At 44.1% G+C, this 17,628-nt stretch overlaps 1 protein-coding gene across 12 annotated transcripts in view; it reads left to right on the forward strand.

Annotated features, from left to right (window-relative positions):
- The window catches only part of LOC146644337 (triple functional domain protein), a 79,311-nt gene that overhangs the window by 52,264 nt on the left and 9,419 nt on the right, over positions 1 to 17,628 (forward strand). For 4 of the 12 annotated variants that reach the window (XM_085397042.1, XM_085397040.1, XM_085397047.1 and 1 more), the window contains exons 14-42: positions 286 to 477; positions 914 to 1,083; positions 3,174 to 3,348; positions 4,214 to 4,409; positions 4,898 to 5,064; positions 5,188 to 5,307; positions 5,402 to 5,593; positions 5,671 to 5,820; positions 5,928 to 6,042; positions 7,378 to 7,493; positions 7,576 to 7,698; positions 7,789 to 7,983; positions 8,067 to 8,185; positions 8,857 to 8,923; positions 9,080 to 9,189; positions 9,297 to 9,366; positions 9,808 to 9,897; positions 9,981 to 10,073; positions 10,168 to 10,279; positions 10,391 to 10,581; positions 10,718 to 10,819; positions 11,897 to 11,926; positions 12,447 to 12,589; positions 12,697 to 12,796; positions 12,911 to 13,154; positions 13,743 to 13,865; positions 14,073 to 14,266; positions 14,350 to 14,520; positions 16,901 to 16,996. In XM_085397042.1, coding sequence (XP_085253168.1) covers positions 286 to 477; positions 914 to 1,083; positions 3,174 to 3,348; positions 4,214 to 4,409; positions 4,898 to 5,064; positions 5,188 to 5,307; positions 5,402 to 5,593; positions 5,671 to 5,820; positions 5,928 to 6,042; positions 7,378 to 7,493; positions 7,576 to 7,698; positions 7,789 to 7,983; positions 8,067 to 8,185; positions 8,857 to 8,923; positions 9,080 to 9,189; positions 9,297 to 9,366; positions 9,808 to 9,897; positions 9,981 to 10,073; positions 10,168 to 10,279; positions 10,391 to 10,581; positions 10,718 to 10,819; positions 11,897 to 11,926; positions 12,447 to 12,589; positions 12,697 to 12,796; positions 12,911 to 13,154; positions 13,743 to 13,865; positions 14,073 to 14,266; positions 14,350 to 14,520; positions 16,901 to 16,996 — 3,966 coding nt within the window. The remainder of the gene's footprint in view (positions 1 to 285; positions 478 to 913; positions 1,084 to 3,173; positions 3,349 to 4,213; positions 4,410 to 4,897; positions 5,065 to 5,187; positions 5,308 to 5,401; positions 5,594 to 5,670; positions 5,821 to 5,927; positions 6,043 to 7,377; positions 7,494 to 7,575; positions 7,699 to 7,788; positions 7,984 to 8,066; positions 8,186 to 8,856; positions 8,924 to 9,079; positions 9,190 to 9,296; positions 9,367 to 9,807; positions 9,898 to 9,980; positions 10,074 to 10,167; positions 10,280 to 10,390; positions 10,582 to 10,717; positions 10,820 to 11,896; positions 11,927 to 12,446; positions 12,590 to 12,696; positions 12,797 to 12,910; positions 13,155 to 13,742; positions 13,866 to 14,072; positions 14,267 to 14,349; positions 14,521 to 16,900; positions 16,997 to 17,628) is intronic. The other 8 variants (XM_085397041.1, XM_085397043.1, XM_085397048.1 and 5 more) reach the window with 4 other exon arrangements.

The raw sequence follows: 17,628 nt of genomic DNA on the forward strand, positions 1-17,628 counted from the left end.
TTTCTTTGTATATCCCCTTCACCCGCTGTCTGTATGTTTCCTTTCACTACCTATTTCTGTGAAGCTCTGCTGTCACTGATTTAATCAGTATACACGTCTTCATATCCTGTTTTTTATTTTTGTCTCTGCCTGTACGATCTCTCTCTCTCTCTCTCTCTCTCTCTCTCTCTCTCTCTCTCTCTCTCTCTCTCTCTCTCTCTGCCCATCTTCGAACTGCATTGCGCTTGTTTTACACTGCCTTCTTCAGCTAATCCGTCTCCCCCTTTACCTCCGGCCTCGGTGTAGAATACGTACACCAATGCAGACAAGCTGCTGGAGGCGGCCGAGCAGCTGGCCCAGACAGGAGAGTGCGACCCAGAGGAGATCTACCAGGCCGCCCACCAGCTCGAAGACAGGATCCAAGACTTTGTTCGCCGCGTGGAGCAGCGCAAAGTCCTGCTGGACATGTCTGTCGCCTTCCACACGCACGTCAAAGAGGTGGGCAGGAGGGATGACATAACGTTGAAGTGGATGGTGGGCTGCATGTGTGTGTGGTTGAGAGCTTTCACAGGGCTCTCTGAGCAAGAGGGAAATAATTACCAGGTGAAATGTTTATATTTTGTGTTTAATGGACTTAGTCAGAGCGCAATTAACGTTGTTCAAACTGGTGAGAGGACTCGGTCAGTAACTATACTGTCCTCCCTTTAGGTTCTGATAATCGCCATTTGTAATACAGAAAAAGGTGATTAATGTATGCCGGATCCTGTCCTGTGGTCAGGGTGAGAACACGAGTGTTAACAAAAAAGAGGTGTCACACAGGCTCATGTATATGCAGTGTATGAGACTTACCAGAAACCCAGTGGATAAACCATTAGACTAGTTTACCTGCAATCAAACTGAATAAGATTTCTAAAAAATCTGACCCTTCTTCTAGTTGTGGACATGGCTGGAGGAGCTCCAGAAGGAGCTGCTGGACGACGTTTATGCCGAGTCTGTGGAGGCCGTCCAGGATCTGATCAAGCGCTTCGGCCAGCAGCAGCAGACCACGCTGCAGGTCACCGTCAACGTCATCAAGGAGGGAGAGGACCTCATCCAGCAGCTCAGGTAGTGCAAATGAGATTGTATTTCGAGTATGGACTCTCAAAACAAAGATGTTCTGATGCAAAAGTAATGCAATCCAACCGATCCTTAAAATCCGTTCAGCTACTAGTAACAGATAATGGTGCACATGTTCTGCCCACGTATATGCAGGGATATTAAAACGTGTCAAGACAAGGAGGGAAGAAAAAACTCATGTCTCCTTATGTAATAGTACTCTTCCCGTGTCTCTCTCAGTTGTAGTTTTGGCAGGTTAATTTAACCGGGGATGAGTTTGGAATTCAAATTTGTGGCGAAAGCGCAAAATATTCAATATGTGTCATTTTGAAGACGTTAATGGCAGTGCGTGAAAAGCGACAAAGCTGAGAGGCAAGGAGGAGGTGTTGGAGAAGAGGATTCAGTTGACCCTCATTATCCAGCTTTATTTTTATGCAGAGGACGTTCCAGTCCCCCCCCCCCCCCCCAGTTTTTTCCTCTTTCTTTCTCTCTTTGCTCGCTCTCCACGGTGTATTGGCTCCACGGTGAAGTCTTACATAACACTGCTTTTAAAAATGCGTGTCCAATGGTGTGACACTCTCCCCAGGAGGCAACTGTAACTCCACACACCTTCTGCTAACGAGTGTGCGCAGGACTAGGAGTGCACCCGCTGCACAGATTAACCAATGCGATCGGCCAATCAGAACACACCTGACCTCCGATTCTTTGCTTGCTCATATCTAGCCTCCCCAAAACTGTTGTTTGCATGTTTGTGCACCATACGTGTATCTGTGAGACTGATGAGTCAGAATGTGTATGAGCTGCTTCATTTTCTCTCTCTCTTCTCAAACAAAAATATATGCATCTTTGCAGACCCCGTTGCCCACGCGACATGTGCGCTTCGGAGCGATTTAGGCCGTTTTAATTCTTTATAAATTTGAACGATTGGCATCTGGTTGAGAGTGAGAGCTGTGAAAGGCTGGGACTGGGTCCACAGTTGCCACTAATTTGTATTTATTAATTCATTCATTCACCTCTTGTAATAAATACGTATTCATTATTATTTTTTCTAGCTCTAAAATCCCTGAAAATATGCAATAGTCCTTCTCTTTAAAAAGAGATGAGGAGCTTCTGTAATTTTGTGGAACCAGCTCCCAGTTTGGGATCGGGACACAGATGCTGTCTGTGCTTTTCAGGTGACACTAACCCCCCCAAGTTACACTGTAATAGTTCTAGGCTGCTGGGGGCTTCCCATGATCCAGTTTCACTCTCAATGTGTTCAGACACCTCTAATCTCTCTTTTGTCCCGTCTCCCTCCCCCCACTCTCAACCAGTCACGGCTCTGATTGTGGTTTTGGTTCTGCCGGATTTTTCTTCCTGTTAAACGGGAGTTTTTCCTTTCCACTGTTGCCAAGTGCTTGCTCACAGAGGGTCGTCTGATTTGTTTATTCAATTTAATATTCGCATTAACACTTCTGTGCAGGTTTAATGTTTTGTCTTACTTTATGAAGATCCCAGCTCGATGGCTTAAATGCACGACTTCAGTTTTCCTTTGTGGTGAAACAGTAAAATATATGTTGCTATTTTGGCTCCAGTGCTGTGTTATGGACTAGAAATCTTTCTCATTAAGTAATGAAATCCATTTAAGATTGCTGACAGGCTGCAGGATTTCAAACACTCAATATATTGTCACAAAAATGAAGGACAGAGGGAGTCTGTCACGATGCTGGGTGCTCCTATTAAACATGCCCACAGTTTTAATATGTGCATTGAATATGTAATTCCTCAAATACAGCGTCTCAGTTTCTTCTGCTCTGTGTGGTGTAAGTGAGCGGACATCCCAAATATTGTCCCCTTACAAACATAACTGGCACAGAAGTCTCACTCGGGAGTCATTCAACCCTCCTGTTTAAGAGGGACAGCCAATCAGAAGAAGGAAAACATAAAGGGGCAGCTGCTTGTGATTTGGCTGAACCAAATCCTGATATAAGACAGTATATCGGCACAATGGCTCTCCCTGTTGTGCTGCGGTGTCCCTTTAAAGCTGCTCTGCGTCCCTTGTTTTTATGGTCAGCACTTCATCACATGGTTTAATAGCCGTTTGTGCATTTGTGTTGCAGGGACTCCGCCATCTCCAGCAACAAGACGCCCCACAACAGCTCCATCAACCACATCGAGAGCGTCCTCCAGCAGCTGGATGAAGCCCAGGCACAGATGGAGGAGCTCTTCCAGGAGAGGAAGATCAAACTGGAGCTCTTCCTGCAGCTCCGCATCTTTGAGAGGGATGCCATTGATGTGAGTCCTCATAGGTGGATTTGTTTCCACAGGAAGCTGTTTATACGAAAGAAACTCTCAGTTCAGCCTCACTCACTGCACTTTTAGCTGTAAATGGTTCAGCTACAACTGATCAGTGTCACTTCTCTCTCATCAGACATTTGAATACCTCCCCTGTACCCTAAATTACAAATTATTGACTATTCTAATGATCGTTAGAATAGTTTGTGTATTTTTTCCAAGGTTAGACTACCTTTGCTAACTGCTGATGCAAACCCAGTCATTTTATTTGAGAAGCAAGGTCTGAAATGTGACACAAACTGCTCCGTTCATAAAAGAGCGTCAGTGCTTACTCCTAGTAGGCTTTCAAGAGGTAAACATTCAAAGAAAGGGGAGGAAATTAGGACATCAAACACTGTCAAGACGGGTGGAGGAGAATTGAACTGTTCTCAGTGACAGCCCAGTTATCTGCCATTATAAGAATGTTTAAACAGTCTTAAGCAAACTGTAGAGACCTGATGTCCACAAAGAAGGAATGCAGAAGCACTAGAAACCGTTTTTTGTAGCTAAGCAACAATAATCCCTCGATAGCTCTGAAAATGAGGTCACGGGTGCTTCAAGTACAAAGACGGTTGCGTGTGGACACAGAATCGAACAACCTGTGCTTCTGTATAATGTATAAGTGAAAATGTGCTGTTCACACGTTTAAATGCAAAAGTATTTTTCATTTAGAATTAATGATATTGGAAGAATAATGCGTGTAATTTGTATGAAAAACATCTACCCACGCAGCATTGTGCCTTAGTGCAGCAATCTCACAGACTCGTGACTCACTAAAGCTACTCTATACTACGCTTCCTTTAAATTCAATCTCTTCCCTCCTCAGATCATCTCTGACCTGGAGTCGTGGAACGAGGAGCTGACAGGTCAGATGAATGACTTTGACACGGAGGACCTGACGCTGGCCGAGCAGAGGCTCCAGCACCACGCTGACAAGGCCTTGACCATGAACAACCTCACCTTCGATGTGATCCACCAGGGCCAGGAGCTGCTGCAGTATGTCAACGAAGTCCAGGCCTCCGGTGAGTCCGCTCCTCAGACTCCATTATTTTTTTTTAGACATTTTCTTATTACCAGTTCTTCATCTGCCCTTAAGTGCTGTAAAGTAAACCTGTGGAGGTGTTTGACTGTCGCCCGGTGGCCTCCCTCAGACCTCTGTCATCTTCCATCTGAGGGTGTAGTCAGGATGTAGCTCATGTTGGCTGCTGCTGCACAGATTTCTGTGTTGGCTAACTTAGTTTTAATATTGATGCTGTGTAGGTGTCGCGGGTCAGATTCAGTCAGCGTTTGTGATGAGAGGCACCCACTCACTAACCATAATAACTCACCTGTGATCTCACATGCTAATAGGTGCTCTTTAAAACGGCACAAGGAATGGTTGCGCCATGCCACGTGTATTAAACATGAGTTTGAATTGATGCACACGTGACTGATAATTAAGACTGTCGGGAAAGTTATTTGACTTGCTCCTCCACACCAAGTCTTATACGGTTACGCGTCTTCCGTCCAGGTGTGGAGCTGCTGTGCGATCGGGATGTGGACATGGCCACGCGGGTTCAGGACTTGCTGGAGTTTCTTCATGAAAAGCAGCAAGAGCTCGATTTAGCAGCTGAGCAGCACCGCAGACACCTGGAGCAGTGTGTCCAGCTGAGACACCTGCAGGCAGAAGTCAAGCAGGTAAAATGCCTGGTCACATACCTGCAGCAAGGCACCATCTGCAGGTTAAACAGGTTCAAACGCCAGAATACCAAGAAATCTGCAAGTTCTGTGAGGAAAAAGCTCTCTCTGTCTCTCTTACAGGTTCTGGGTTGGATTCGTAATGGCGAGTCGATGCTAAACGCTGGTCTGATAACAGCCAGCTCCCTGCAGGAAGCTGAGCAGCTGCAGAGGGAACACGAACAATTTCAGCATGCTATTGAGGTAACAGAGTTTGTGTTATCCCATCAGCCCGTTTGAAGCTAGATTTCTCCTCTTCTTTGACTAACTGTAATCCTGATCTTTCCCCTTTCTGCAGAAAACACACCAGAGTGCCCTGCAGGTTCAGCAGAAAGCGGAGGCTCTGCTTCAGGCCAACCACTACGACATGGACCTGATCAGAGACTGTGCCGAGAGCGTGGCTTCACACTGGCAACAGCTCATGCTGAAGATGGAGGACCGACTCAAGCTTGTCAATGCCTCTGTCGCCTTCTACAAGACCTCTGAACAGGTATGAGAGAAGAGTTAGCTTTACCGTCTCCTCGACAGTCCACACAAACACAACTGACTGCACGTTTCTCTCAACAGGTGTGCAGCGTGTTGGAGAGCTTGGAGCAAGAGTACAAGAGAGAGGAGGACTGGTGTGGAGGAGCTGACAAACTGGGACCCAACTGTGAAACAGACCACGTCACCCCCATGATCAGCAAGCACCTGGAGCAGAAGGAGGCCTTCCTAAAAGTAACACACACACTCCCACACACACAGAGTATGAGTCAGAATCAGAGCGGAGCAAAGCTTTAACTCACACTTCTGATCTTACTGTGCGTGTTTTACGTTTTAATTAGGCGTGCACGCTGGCAAGGAGAAATGCGGATGTCTTCCTCAAGTACATGCACAGGAACAGTGTTAACATGCCCGGGATGCTGAGCCACGTCAAAGCACCAGAACAGCAGGTCAAAAGTGAGTATAAGAAGACACGTTTAACATCATGCAGACTTTCTAATCAACGGCCTCGTTAGCCCTCGTTTTGATAAAGTCCAGCAAAAGTTTGTTTTACCTTTCATTTGAATTCACATTGACACATATTTAATAGCGCTGCGTAAGACATGAGATGCACACCAACTGTGCGCTCACTTCTCGCATTGACACTAAAAGAAAATGAATGTTTCCCCTGCAGTTGAAGTGGAGGCACTAAAACACCATAAACAGACAAATTTGAACTAACAGAGATTTAAACTGTGTGCTCGTTTGAGCCGTTGATGCATCGTGGGAGGTTGCTGCAGAGACGTTGTACTTATTTGATTTGATTCCAGAGGCTGAACCTTACCTCTGCTTCTACACTGAGCACTGAGATCACTGGAGCCAGTTCACAGTTGAGCAGCTGTACTAGATTCACTTTAGGGGTAAAAGTACTAAATAAAAGCAACTAAATACAAGAACACCACTGTGATGTTGTAGTAGGATGGCACTGTTGCAACAAGTCACAGAGCGATGTCGCCGAGCGCATAATCGTCACGAGCTCTCTGCTGACAAAAACAGTGCTGCGCAGCTCCTGTAGATGTGACGCTGTAATAGGATGGCACCGTGGTGGGAAGATTCTACAGTTTATGTTTAATGTTCGGTTCTGAAAGAGATCGATCGACGGTGCTGCCTGCACCTTTGTTGATATTGTTACATGTGAATTATTTAATGTTATAGTAACTGTGAATAATTCACTCGTGCAGTCAGTCATCTGTCTGAAGACGGACCTCCTTCAGATTTTTCCACCATTGTTTAAAAAAAATAATTCTGTCAGTGGCAGAAAATAATCTGTTACATGGCTGCTGGTTCAGTCTGTGTTTGTTCCTTCATATTAGAATTAAGAAAAGTTCAGGATTAAGAACAGTAAACAAACAGAAACAGTTTAATTCACTCTAGAAACGAACTGAAACTAAACCGAATTGAAAAAAAATATTAAAAAGTATTCAAATGAAAAAACATCTAAGAAAATATAGGAACTCAAACATGATGGAGTCAAACACTGAAAGACTCCGATAACCGATAAATGATCAAAACCACTGGCTCCTAACGTTTGAAGTAGGAGCACAGTGTAAGTAAAGATTACTTACAAACATGTTTGGAACACCGCCGGTGGTGCTGGGAAAACCTGACCCTGCAGCAGAGCTGTGGTGACGAACACTGAGCCAAATCATAGAGAGGGGAGTTTGAGCAAAATGGTTCTTACACTTTGCACTGTGGCTGCAGGAAGGTTCTTACCTTTTGGCTTAAATCTCTTTCTCCCTGTTTTGCGTGTAGACATCCTTAATGAGCTACTGCAAAGAGAGAACCGCGTTCTCCACTTCTGGACGATGAAGAAACGCAGGCTGGATCAATGCCAGCAGTACGTGGTGTTTGAACGGAGCGCCAAACAGGTACGCAAAGCGCACGCTGCAATTTTACAGCGACACATCTACACACTCTACTTATGACAAACATCCTCTGTGTGTTTTTAAGGCTCTGGAGTGGATTCACGACACCGGGGAGTTTTACCTGTCCACACACACATCCACAGGCTCGAGTATCCATCACACGCAGGAGCTGCTGAAGGAACATGAGGAATTCCACATCACAGCCAAGGTTGGGCTCGCGAACGTGCGCACAGAAACCTTGTGTTGATCTTTGCATGCATGTGCGTCAGGACCACATTGGCTCTGTTTCTCTCCTTAGCAAACTAAGGAGCGCGTTAAGCTGCTGATCCAGCTGGCCGATGGTTTCTGCGAGAAAGGCCACAGTCATGCAGGGGAGATCAAAAAATGGGTGACAGCTGTGGACAAGCGCTATCGAGACTTTTCGCTGCGCATGGACAAGTACCGCTGCAGTCTTGAGAAAGCTCTGGGCATCTCCTCCGACTCCAACAAGGCGGTGAGTGCTCAGGTTTTTTGCTAGGCAGCTGCTCGCTCTGTACCCCGAAACCTAAACTTTCACTTTGCTTCTCTCCGTGTCAGAGCAAGGATCTCCAGTTGGACATCATCCCAGCCACGGCTCCAGGGTCAGAGGTCAAGCTGAGGGATGCTGCCGCCCATGAGCTGAATGAGGAGAAACGCAAATCTGCACGCAGAAAGGAGTATGTTACCACCTCCTGCTTTAAAAACAGAAAAACAGAAAAATTAATAGATGAAGAATAATTCTTATTTAGCAAATTGGCAAGTGCTCCAGGTTATACCTGAAGAATTGTTTAGCTAGTAGTTAAAAGCTCCTCGTGTGAACCGTCTTTGTTGTACGTCAGCAACATTTTTTCCCACTTGTTGAAAAATGTTTTATTACTGCAAAGCACTCAGAGTTAACAGACTATGAGCAGGTTACCTGCCAGTGTCCCTGTCCACAGCAGTGTCAGCACTGAACCTGGTCAATAGCTGGAAGAGGAGCTCAGTGTAAATGTATATACATAATGAACCTGCTTGATTTACGCTCCTCCGTCCGGCCTCCTCTCTGCTGTGCCAGCACAAAAACTGCAGACTGAACCATCGAGCTGTGGCTCAGAACAAATGAGTGGACGGACACAGTCCAGGAAAAAGCGCCTGCATCATTTTTATATGAGCGGCACAAATCACAAGCATGATTTCCGTCATTCATGGCTTGCTTTATGACCACGTCTTATGGCCCATAAGTCATCGTTCATTAATGTAAATGGTTGAAGTCGACAGGCTGAAAGGGAGCTGCTGATTTATCACCGCGTGAACAAGGATGATATGAAAATTGCTAATTTGTGTCGCTGTGTGTTTTGTGTGTGGTCAGGTTCATCATGGCAGAGCTGATTCAGACAGAGAAAGCCTACGTGCGAGACCTGCGGGAGTGCATGGATGTAAGTTCAACTTGTCAACCCACCACTGTTAACCTGCTTAGTGCAGAGTTGTGCAACAACTTTTCAACTAAATTTAAAAATCTTTCAGAATCCTACTATGAAAAATAAAACCATTATTATTCTTATAGTTATGATCTCCTCTTTCCTCCATTGCAGACCTACCTGTGGGAGATGACCAGTGGAGTGGAGGAGATTCCTCCAGGGATCCTCAACAAGGAGCACATCATCTTTGGAAACATGCAAGACCTTTATGAATTCCACCATAAGTAAGAAACGTGTCCTCCTTCCACTATTTTTCATTTTTAGAGAAAGCTCTAATCTTTTCTTCTGGTATCTCATGGTTCTGTCTCTCTTTCTTTTTTCTTTCAATCAGCATCTTCCTCAAAGAGTTGGAGAAATATGAGCAGCTACCAGAGGATGTTGGGCATTGCTTCGTCACATGGGTATGTATTATTGTGTCTTACAGAGAAATGTATTTTGTACTGTGTACGTGTGCATTTAGATTTCTAAGTAATGCATATGAGCTTTTTTCTACTCCTGGCTCAGTATGATGTCATGTCAGGAACATAGCTCTGGCTGTTAGCACAGAAGCCCCACCCACCTGCTCTTCTAACCTTTTGTTTACAAGGAGTAGCCAATCAAAAGAAGGCTGGCTTAAAGCAAAAAGCAAAAGGCTTGTTTCAGAAAGAGAAACATAAATTAAGGTTATTTTGAACAGTGGCTCTGCAGACATATTCCCAGCAGTGTCCACAAATTTAAAAAATGGAGCTGAAAATGAGCATCAATGGTCCCTTTAATATTTCTGGAAGTAAGAAAAATGGTTCATAAGCTGAGATCTGATGGGTATTAATTTTTCATTGTCATCTGTTTCTTTCTTGGTCAAGGCTGATAAGTTCCAGATGTATGTGAACTACTGTAAGAACAAGCCGGACTCCACCCAGCTCATACTGGAGCATGCTGGCAACTACTTTGATGTGAGTACCACCTTTGATCACTGAGATGAGACTGAATGTCAGTCACGTACAGTCACCTCACTGTTCTCCTCTGTTAATGGCAGGAAATTCAACAGAGGCACCGACTGGCCAACTCCATCTCATCCTATCTGATCAAGCCAGTGCAGAGAATCACCAAGTATCAGCTCCTGCTGAAGGTAAGCCACCACAGCGAAAAAAACAACAAGATGCTTGTATTGAGCATCTCCATGGTTCCTGTTGTCATGGTTTCTGTGCCCGCATCCTGTTTAGGAGTTGTTGACGTGCTGCGAAGAAGGTAAAGGAGAGATCAAGGACGGCCTGGAGGTGATGCTCAGTGTTCCCAAGAAAGCCAACGATGCCATGCACCTCTCAATGCTGGAAGGTCAGACATTGATCACGTATTTGTACTATTAGCTATAATTTCACAGCAAACCTCTGTGTGTTTATTCTTTAATGATTTTTCATCAAGTCATCCTCTGGCCTTTTTCTCTAGGTTTTGATGAAAACATCGAGTCGCAGGGTGAGCTCATTCTCCAGGATTCATTCCAGGTCTGGGATCCAAAGACTCTGATCCGAAAGGGACGAGAGCGCCACCTCTTCCTCTTTGAGATGTCTCTTGTTTTCAGCAAGGAGGTCAAAGACTCAAATGGCCGGAGCAAATACATCTATAAGAGCAAACTCTTTGTAAGTACACGATGATGAAGTCAGGAGCATTTTTGTGATTATGGAAACCTCAGAACTTTACACAGTTACAAAAATTTAAATCATTTGACAGTCGCAAAGTAAAGTTGACGTTTTCTCATATTACTCTTCCTTGCAGACATCAGAGTTAGGGGTGACTGAACACGTTGAAGGAGACCCCTGTAAGTTTGCTCTATGGGTGGGACGCACCCCGACCTCTGACAACAAGATTGTACTCAAGGTAAAACACTCCTCCTCCTCCTCCTCCTTGCTTCGCAGACTCCTCCTCTTGGGTTGGACCAATATAGCTTCCTGAAGCAAATCTGATGAGTAATTTGGTCTCAATAAAGTCCAAATACTAGCATTGAAAATACGTGAATCTTCCATGTGAGTGTGCTGAAAGCATAAATATTGGTCTAACCCAGTTTCCTCTCCACATTCAGACCTTTTCTATTCTTCTTCTTATCTCTACTGTCCTCTCTTCTGTCCCGTTTAAATGCATGAGCAGCTTCAGGGTGGCTGAGAAGCTTTCTGTAGTCACTCTTCTGTCTCCTCCTTCCTTCTCGTCTTCCAGCCTGGTTAGATTTCTGCTTTTGTTCCATCTGTTAACAAAACACGGCACACATGTGTATATCTGGGGCTGTGTTTTCTGTGGATGTTTGTATCTCTAATTCTCTATGTGGGCCGACATGCTTCCACCAACGCTGGTGATGCTGATTCAGCCCCTGAACGCCCACAATCGCCCAGCCTGACTCGCTGCTGCTTTATCAAAGCAGCGACTTAGCTATCCTTCTCTACCACAAAATATATATTTTAATAATGATTTACAGCCACTGTTGAAGTTTTTAATTAATTTTTCTAAATATCGTATCACCCATGTAAGACTTCTTCCTGCTGAGTAGTGTCACAGATGGATTAAAACTTGTCAGCTGTTGGACCAGCATGAAGCCAGAGTCCTAGCACGTTCAGTACTGAGCATTTCAACATAAATACACACCGACTCCCAGACTAACCACTGAGAAGCAGTCATGTGTTATGTGTATTGTAAATTAGGTGTGTCTTGTTACTAACCACACACACACACACACACACACACACACACACACACACACACACACACACACACACACACACACACACACACACTATCCATTACTATTCACTAGGCATTTTATTGGCCTTCATTATACTGTCAAACCAAAATGTCAGTGTTGTGCACTTCTATCATTTCAAATCATTCTGTCAGCTTGTAAAATGTCCTGTACACCTTCTAAAAGCAAACCAGTGAAATTCCCTTTTTTATATTTTAAATTCAAAGCTAAGTCAGGGATCCAAACATGGAGCCATGGTGAGTACAAACAATCCCACAACACAGCCCTCAACCATTTTTCAAAAGTCTTAAAGTTAGCTTAGTGTAATGGGTTAAAGCAGCATATTTGAGCTTTAGCATCAAGCCGCTGTAACCTTAGCAATATCACATCTTCAGACCTGAAAGGTACAAAATAATCAATAACGGTGATTCCCAAATGAGGGTAGTAAAGTAAACCTAAACACTGACTGTTCACTGTTCATGTTTGTATGACTAATACATTAAGTAACATCCACTTTAACTCAGATTATTCAGATGGTGGGTGGTGTTGAGGAAGTGGTTCTTCATCTCTGAGAGCTGTTGCAGTGGCTGTACAAAATAAATGCAGGGAAGCCACTGTGTTAGGCATTTACAGGCAGAGAGAACCTGAGTAAAATGTATATGTGAAATAAAGGCTTTGTAACGTATTAAGAGATCAGATATGTGTGAATCAAGAATTCAAATTGAGGATTTTTTGACAAGCTTTGCCTTCTTGACAATGATTGACTGCCGATAACAGGCATCCAGCATTGAGAACAAGCAAGACTGGATCAAACACATCAGAGAGGTGATCCAAGAGCGCACCATTCACCTGAGAGGAGCACTTAAAGAACCCATTCATATTCCCAAAACAGCCACCACCAAGCACCACAAGGGACGAAGGTAAACACAGCTCTAAATGGGGATTAATCTATGAACAGGAAGTTTATCTCACTGTTTTTATACAAGAAGGGAAGAAACCTTTTATTGATCGTGTGTGCTCCTGCTAGGGATGGAGAGGACCTGGACAGTCAGGGTGAAGGCAGCAGCCAACCAGACACCATCTCTCTGGCATCACGCACCTCTCAGAACACACTGGACAGCGACAAGGTGAGAACACACACACAGAGCTCAGAAATGATGCCCAGACCTTCTGCAATTATGAGCTTTAAAAACAAATGTCATCTGGAGCAAAGGTCTCAGTGATGGTCTCGTCTTCCACAGCTCTCCGGCGGCTGTGAGCTGACTGTGGTCATACACGACTTTATGGCCAGCAACAGCAACGAGCTGACGGTGCGGCGGGGTCAGACTGTGGAGGTCCTGGAGCGCTGTCACGACAAACCAGACTGGTGCCTGGTCAGGACCACAGACCGCTCTCCTGCCCAGGAGGGCCTGGTGCCCTGCTCTATGCTCTGCATCGCCCATTCCAGGTCCTCCATGGAGATGGAAGGCATCTTCAATCACAAAGGTACAAAAATGTAACCTAATTTGCTTCACTGGCAAAAAGTCACTGATATGATGAAGTGTAGAAAATCCAAGCTTGCATCCATGTTGCCATGGAAACACTCATATTTCTGAAGGCACCGTTAATGCTGAATAACTATATACTGTTTTGGGGACAGATGCTGCTATCTAGCTTGTGCTGATGATTATGATGATGATTTCAGAGAAGAACTGTCTTATTAACCATGCACTGCACATATTACACACATTGGCTCTGCAGTAAAGGGTCTGGGACGCAGGCTGGTTAGCAGCTGAAATCCTGGCCTTTTCTAAGCATTTCACTTAGAAAGCTGCAACATTTGGTCTCCTCAGTGTCCAGATGTTTTTGGAACATATTGCTGGCATCATATTCAAAATCAGATGATGTTCTTCCACTAAAATGAATTTTCTCGGCCTTCACATTCTGATTTGCCATCTACAAAAATTAATAATATTTAAAAAATATGCTTTAACTTTACAGATGACTGTATTGTTTCTTGTCTTTTTTGAGTACAGCTGTTGTTTTTGGTCTCATTTCTGGAATTGGCATCACAGGGCTTGTTTTCACTTACAGCTCTGTATTTCACAGACACACTGTCAGTGTGCAGCAATGACTCCATCATGCCAGGTTCCTCTGCTACGCTGCAGCCCGGTCACGGCATCGGCTCCCACACCTCCCCGGGGCCTAAACGACCAGGTGAGATCGCCAACCTTTATTTGAAAGGCTTTGAAAAAAATCTGTTTAAAAAAAAAAGTACAAAGTATTTTAAATTTCAAACTGAGGAACAAAGTGATGAAGCTGTCAACTGTAGTTGTAGATAAAATCCAGAGTTTTTAACTGTTCGCTGCAGTTCCGGTGAATTAACTTTAACCTGTGCTTTGTGCGTGTGTTTTGGTTTCTTAGGTAACACGCTACGGAAGTGGCTGACCAGCCCGGTGCGACGGCTAAGCAGCGGTAAGGCAGATGGCCACGTGAAGAAGCTGGCCCACAAGCACAAGAAGAGCCGTGAGGTGAGGAAGAGCGGAGAGATGACGATAGGCTCTCAGAAAGACTCGGACGACAGTGCTGCTACGCCTCAGGATGAAACTTTGGAGGAGGTGGGTGGATGCAGAACGCTTGACACTCCTCAAACCTGTTACAAGAGAGTTAAATGGTGCTTTGTCGTCCTCGTGTTTTGCAGAGGGTTCGTAACGAGGGCCTATCGAGCGGTACGCTGTCCAAGTCCAGTTCTTCGGGAATGCAGAGCTGCGGAGAGGAGGAGGGCGAGGAGGGTGCAGACTCAGTACCTCTGCCTCCACCTATGGCCATCCAGCAGCATAGCTTGCTGCAGCCAGACTCACAGGATGACAAGGTGAGGAGAGTTGGGGCGTTACAGCGGGGGACCGGGGACCAGATGTAATCAGCTCACATCATTCTTTAAGATTGTAGGTCAAGAAAGGGCATGAAGAATCGTGTTGTGAGGCTTGCTTTTTAGGATTGTGTTGATCTGGAAATTGCCAGCGTGCTTTGTGTTCTGAACTTCTGGTAGACAAACGGAGTCACACAGATTTTGTCTTCAGTATTTATAAGTGTTAGAAAGTGTTAAATTTACTATCCACAAAAATCTACCCCATTCAAAATTGGCTTGTTTTGCTCAAAATGATGAGATGCATATCTGAAGTCATCTCTAGCTGCCTGCAGTGTTTTCTTTCAATAGAAGTGTGTCCTAAAGGTTTTTTAAATACATTTATTTGTGATCTAGTAAGTATTCATTTTAAATCTGCAACCGAATCAAACCCACATTTGGTCGCTTGCCGAGGCCGGGGGTTGGTGTAAGAGGTGGTGTAACATCTGCAGTCATTGGTTTCTGGAAAACACTTTCACTCATTTAAGTTTCTCCCACTTTTTCCCAAATAGGACCATTTCCTGACACGGTTTAAGTGACCCTTAGTTTCAGTTGTGCATAGCATTTTATCTTGGCGTGTTGCATCATATTCTCCCCTCTCTTCTAAAACAGAAAGCAATGCAAAGTCTCACGCAGCCCACGTTTCCTCCTCGACTCAAGTGGAGACTCCTCTGACACTAATTTCTGTTTCTCTTTTTTTGTTTTGTTTCCTGGTTGTATTGTTTGCTGTTTTCCATGCTGTAGCATTACCTTGATTTATGTCCTGTCTTTGCTTTGTCTCAGTTTCCATACCTCTCCATCTGAAGTGTCCCGCTCTTCCCCTTCTGTCTCTTCCCTCGGTCACTTCTTCAGTTCTCTATCGTTTTCCCCCTTACTCTTCAACTCAAAATTGTATTTTCTAAAACCTGAAACATGAAGATAGAAGCTTTTTTCTTTTTCCTTTTTTTGAAATCCACATTTCTCTGTCCCTCTGCCTAACTTTTGTATTTTTTGCAAACTCTTAAACATTCCTGGATTTCTCTACTTAAGATTTCCCCCTTTTTCTTCTTCTTCGTCTATGTTTTTTAAGCTTTACATGTTTTGACTTCTGCCTCGTTTCTTTGATCACACCTCTGGAGCAGAGAGGTGTCTGGCGGATGAGTAAGGGCTTTAAAGCAAAATGTACATAAGGAGAGGATGCATGTAGCTCCTAACTCTGTTTTCGTTAGTCTGTAAGCATAGCGCAAGACTCCAGCTTTTTTCTGCATGTTTGTCAGTTATAGGCTGGGATTGACCATAAAATTAGTGGATCTAAATCTGAAAATAAAGCGGTAAGATCCCCCAGCAGCCCCGCTGGATAATCTAACGAAGAGGCCACAATGAGGTGAAAATTCATAAGCACCCCTTCTTCCTCTCCCCCAACTCCTCACCACCCACTCCGTCCCCCGCCTGCTCGTCCTCATCTCCTTTTACCCTCTGTGCGTTAACCTCATTAACCATGCGAGTAATTGGCATCTCTAAATGCTGGCGAGGCCAGAAGGGCACACAGCATCACCCAGAAAACCTAATTGGGGAATGTCTTGAAGCACAGCACAGCAAGGGTGAGAGTCTCCTGAACTATATATATATATATATATATATCTATATATGCATACTTACATATTACCTCTTTCATTCTAGCTCTGTTAGCATTCTTTTTTTTATTCCAAAGGCCGCTCATCACCATCTGAGAAAGCAACACAAACATCTTTCACTCACACATCACCATTTTTTTGACCTTCTGCCCATCACTATTTCAAAGACTTCTATTTTTCTTCTCTTATCTTCATTTCAGTCACCCTACTTTCAGCCTCATGTTTTGTTTTTTTTACCTTTTCATTGGCCGCTTTATGAAGTTCATATACGTTTTGACTTTCTTTAACCTAGAGTTATAAAAACCCCGCCCCCTGTCCTGGGGGTTTCACTGATGGGAGCATATCGTGGATGAATCTCTTCAGATTGCAACATATAACAAACATTTTCACTAAGTCATTGTTCACATCAACAACTAAAATCCACTTAAATGCCACCACCAAAAGATAATTGAATCTTGTCTTCAAGTTATTCTCAATGAAAACTCCAGCATGGCTTTTAACTGTAAGCTCTTACAACTTACTTTAGGATTACGTTAGAAACAGACTTATTTCTGTTTCAGAAAGGATGGAAATTACTCCTAAAGTGTGATGAGGCTTGATTCAGTTCTGAAAAGTTTAGTGGTTCCTTTTTTCCCTAAAGAGAGTTATTACTTCAAAATTTAGACTGTCGACTTGCATGGCTTTTCTCACGCTTGTTGGTTTTCCTTCCTCTCATCTCTCTGCTTTTTGCCTAGACCTCTTCTCGTCTGTCGGTCCGCCCGTCCAGTTCAGAAACGCCCAGTGCCGCTGAGCTGGTGAGCGCCATCGAGGAGCTAGTCAAAAGCAAGATGGTAGGAAATATCAAATACTCACACCAACCAGGCCCAGTTTATCAGAAGATACCACAGACTGTATATAAAAGATGGACGTAGCAACCATGCTATTGCCAAATCCTTATTTTGACTGCCATCATGTGAATTTTCGGAGCCTGGAGTGAACATATTAAGACGAGAGGGTGGAGTGCTAAGCTAATACTAAGATAATGCTAGCAAGCTTAAATTGGCAAGTTGCTGAGTTTCACTCAGTAAAGCTGAAGTATAAACTTCTTGAACAAAGGTTGCATTGTTTGTCCAAAATTTGATTAAAATGTTCAAAAATACACCAACATTAAGAAAACAAAAGAAAGGAAACATGGTTTTGAGGTCCAGTTGAGTGACTCTGAGTAAAAGTGGTGAGGACAGATAGCTAGCAGCTATAGCTATAGCCCACGTTAGCATAGCTGTCACTGAAAGTGTCCACATGCCCTAAACTTTAAAGAACAAAATCTAATTAGGTGAGTTTAAAAACAACAGTCCAGTGTTTACGAAGAGCGAAAGTAGCTTTAGAAACCATCTAGCAATCAAGTAAGTATGATGAAAATGAGTCTGCCTCAAGTGGCCATCAGAGGAACTGCAGGTTTTGGCATTAGACTTTTCCTTTGTTT

This window comes from Rhamphochromis longiceps, linkage group LG22 (assembly GCF_057381845.1).
Source record: "Rhamphochromis longiceps isolate RC_006_pf linkage group LG22, R_longiceps_female_GT1.1, whole genome shotgun sequence".
Taxonomy (NCBI): Eukaryota; Metazoa; Chordata; class Actinopteri; order Cichliformes; family Cichlidae; genus Rhamphochromis; species Rhamphochromis longiceps.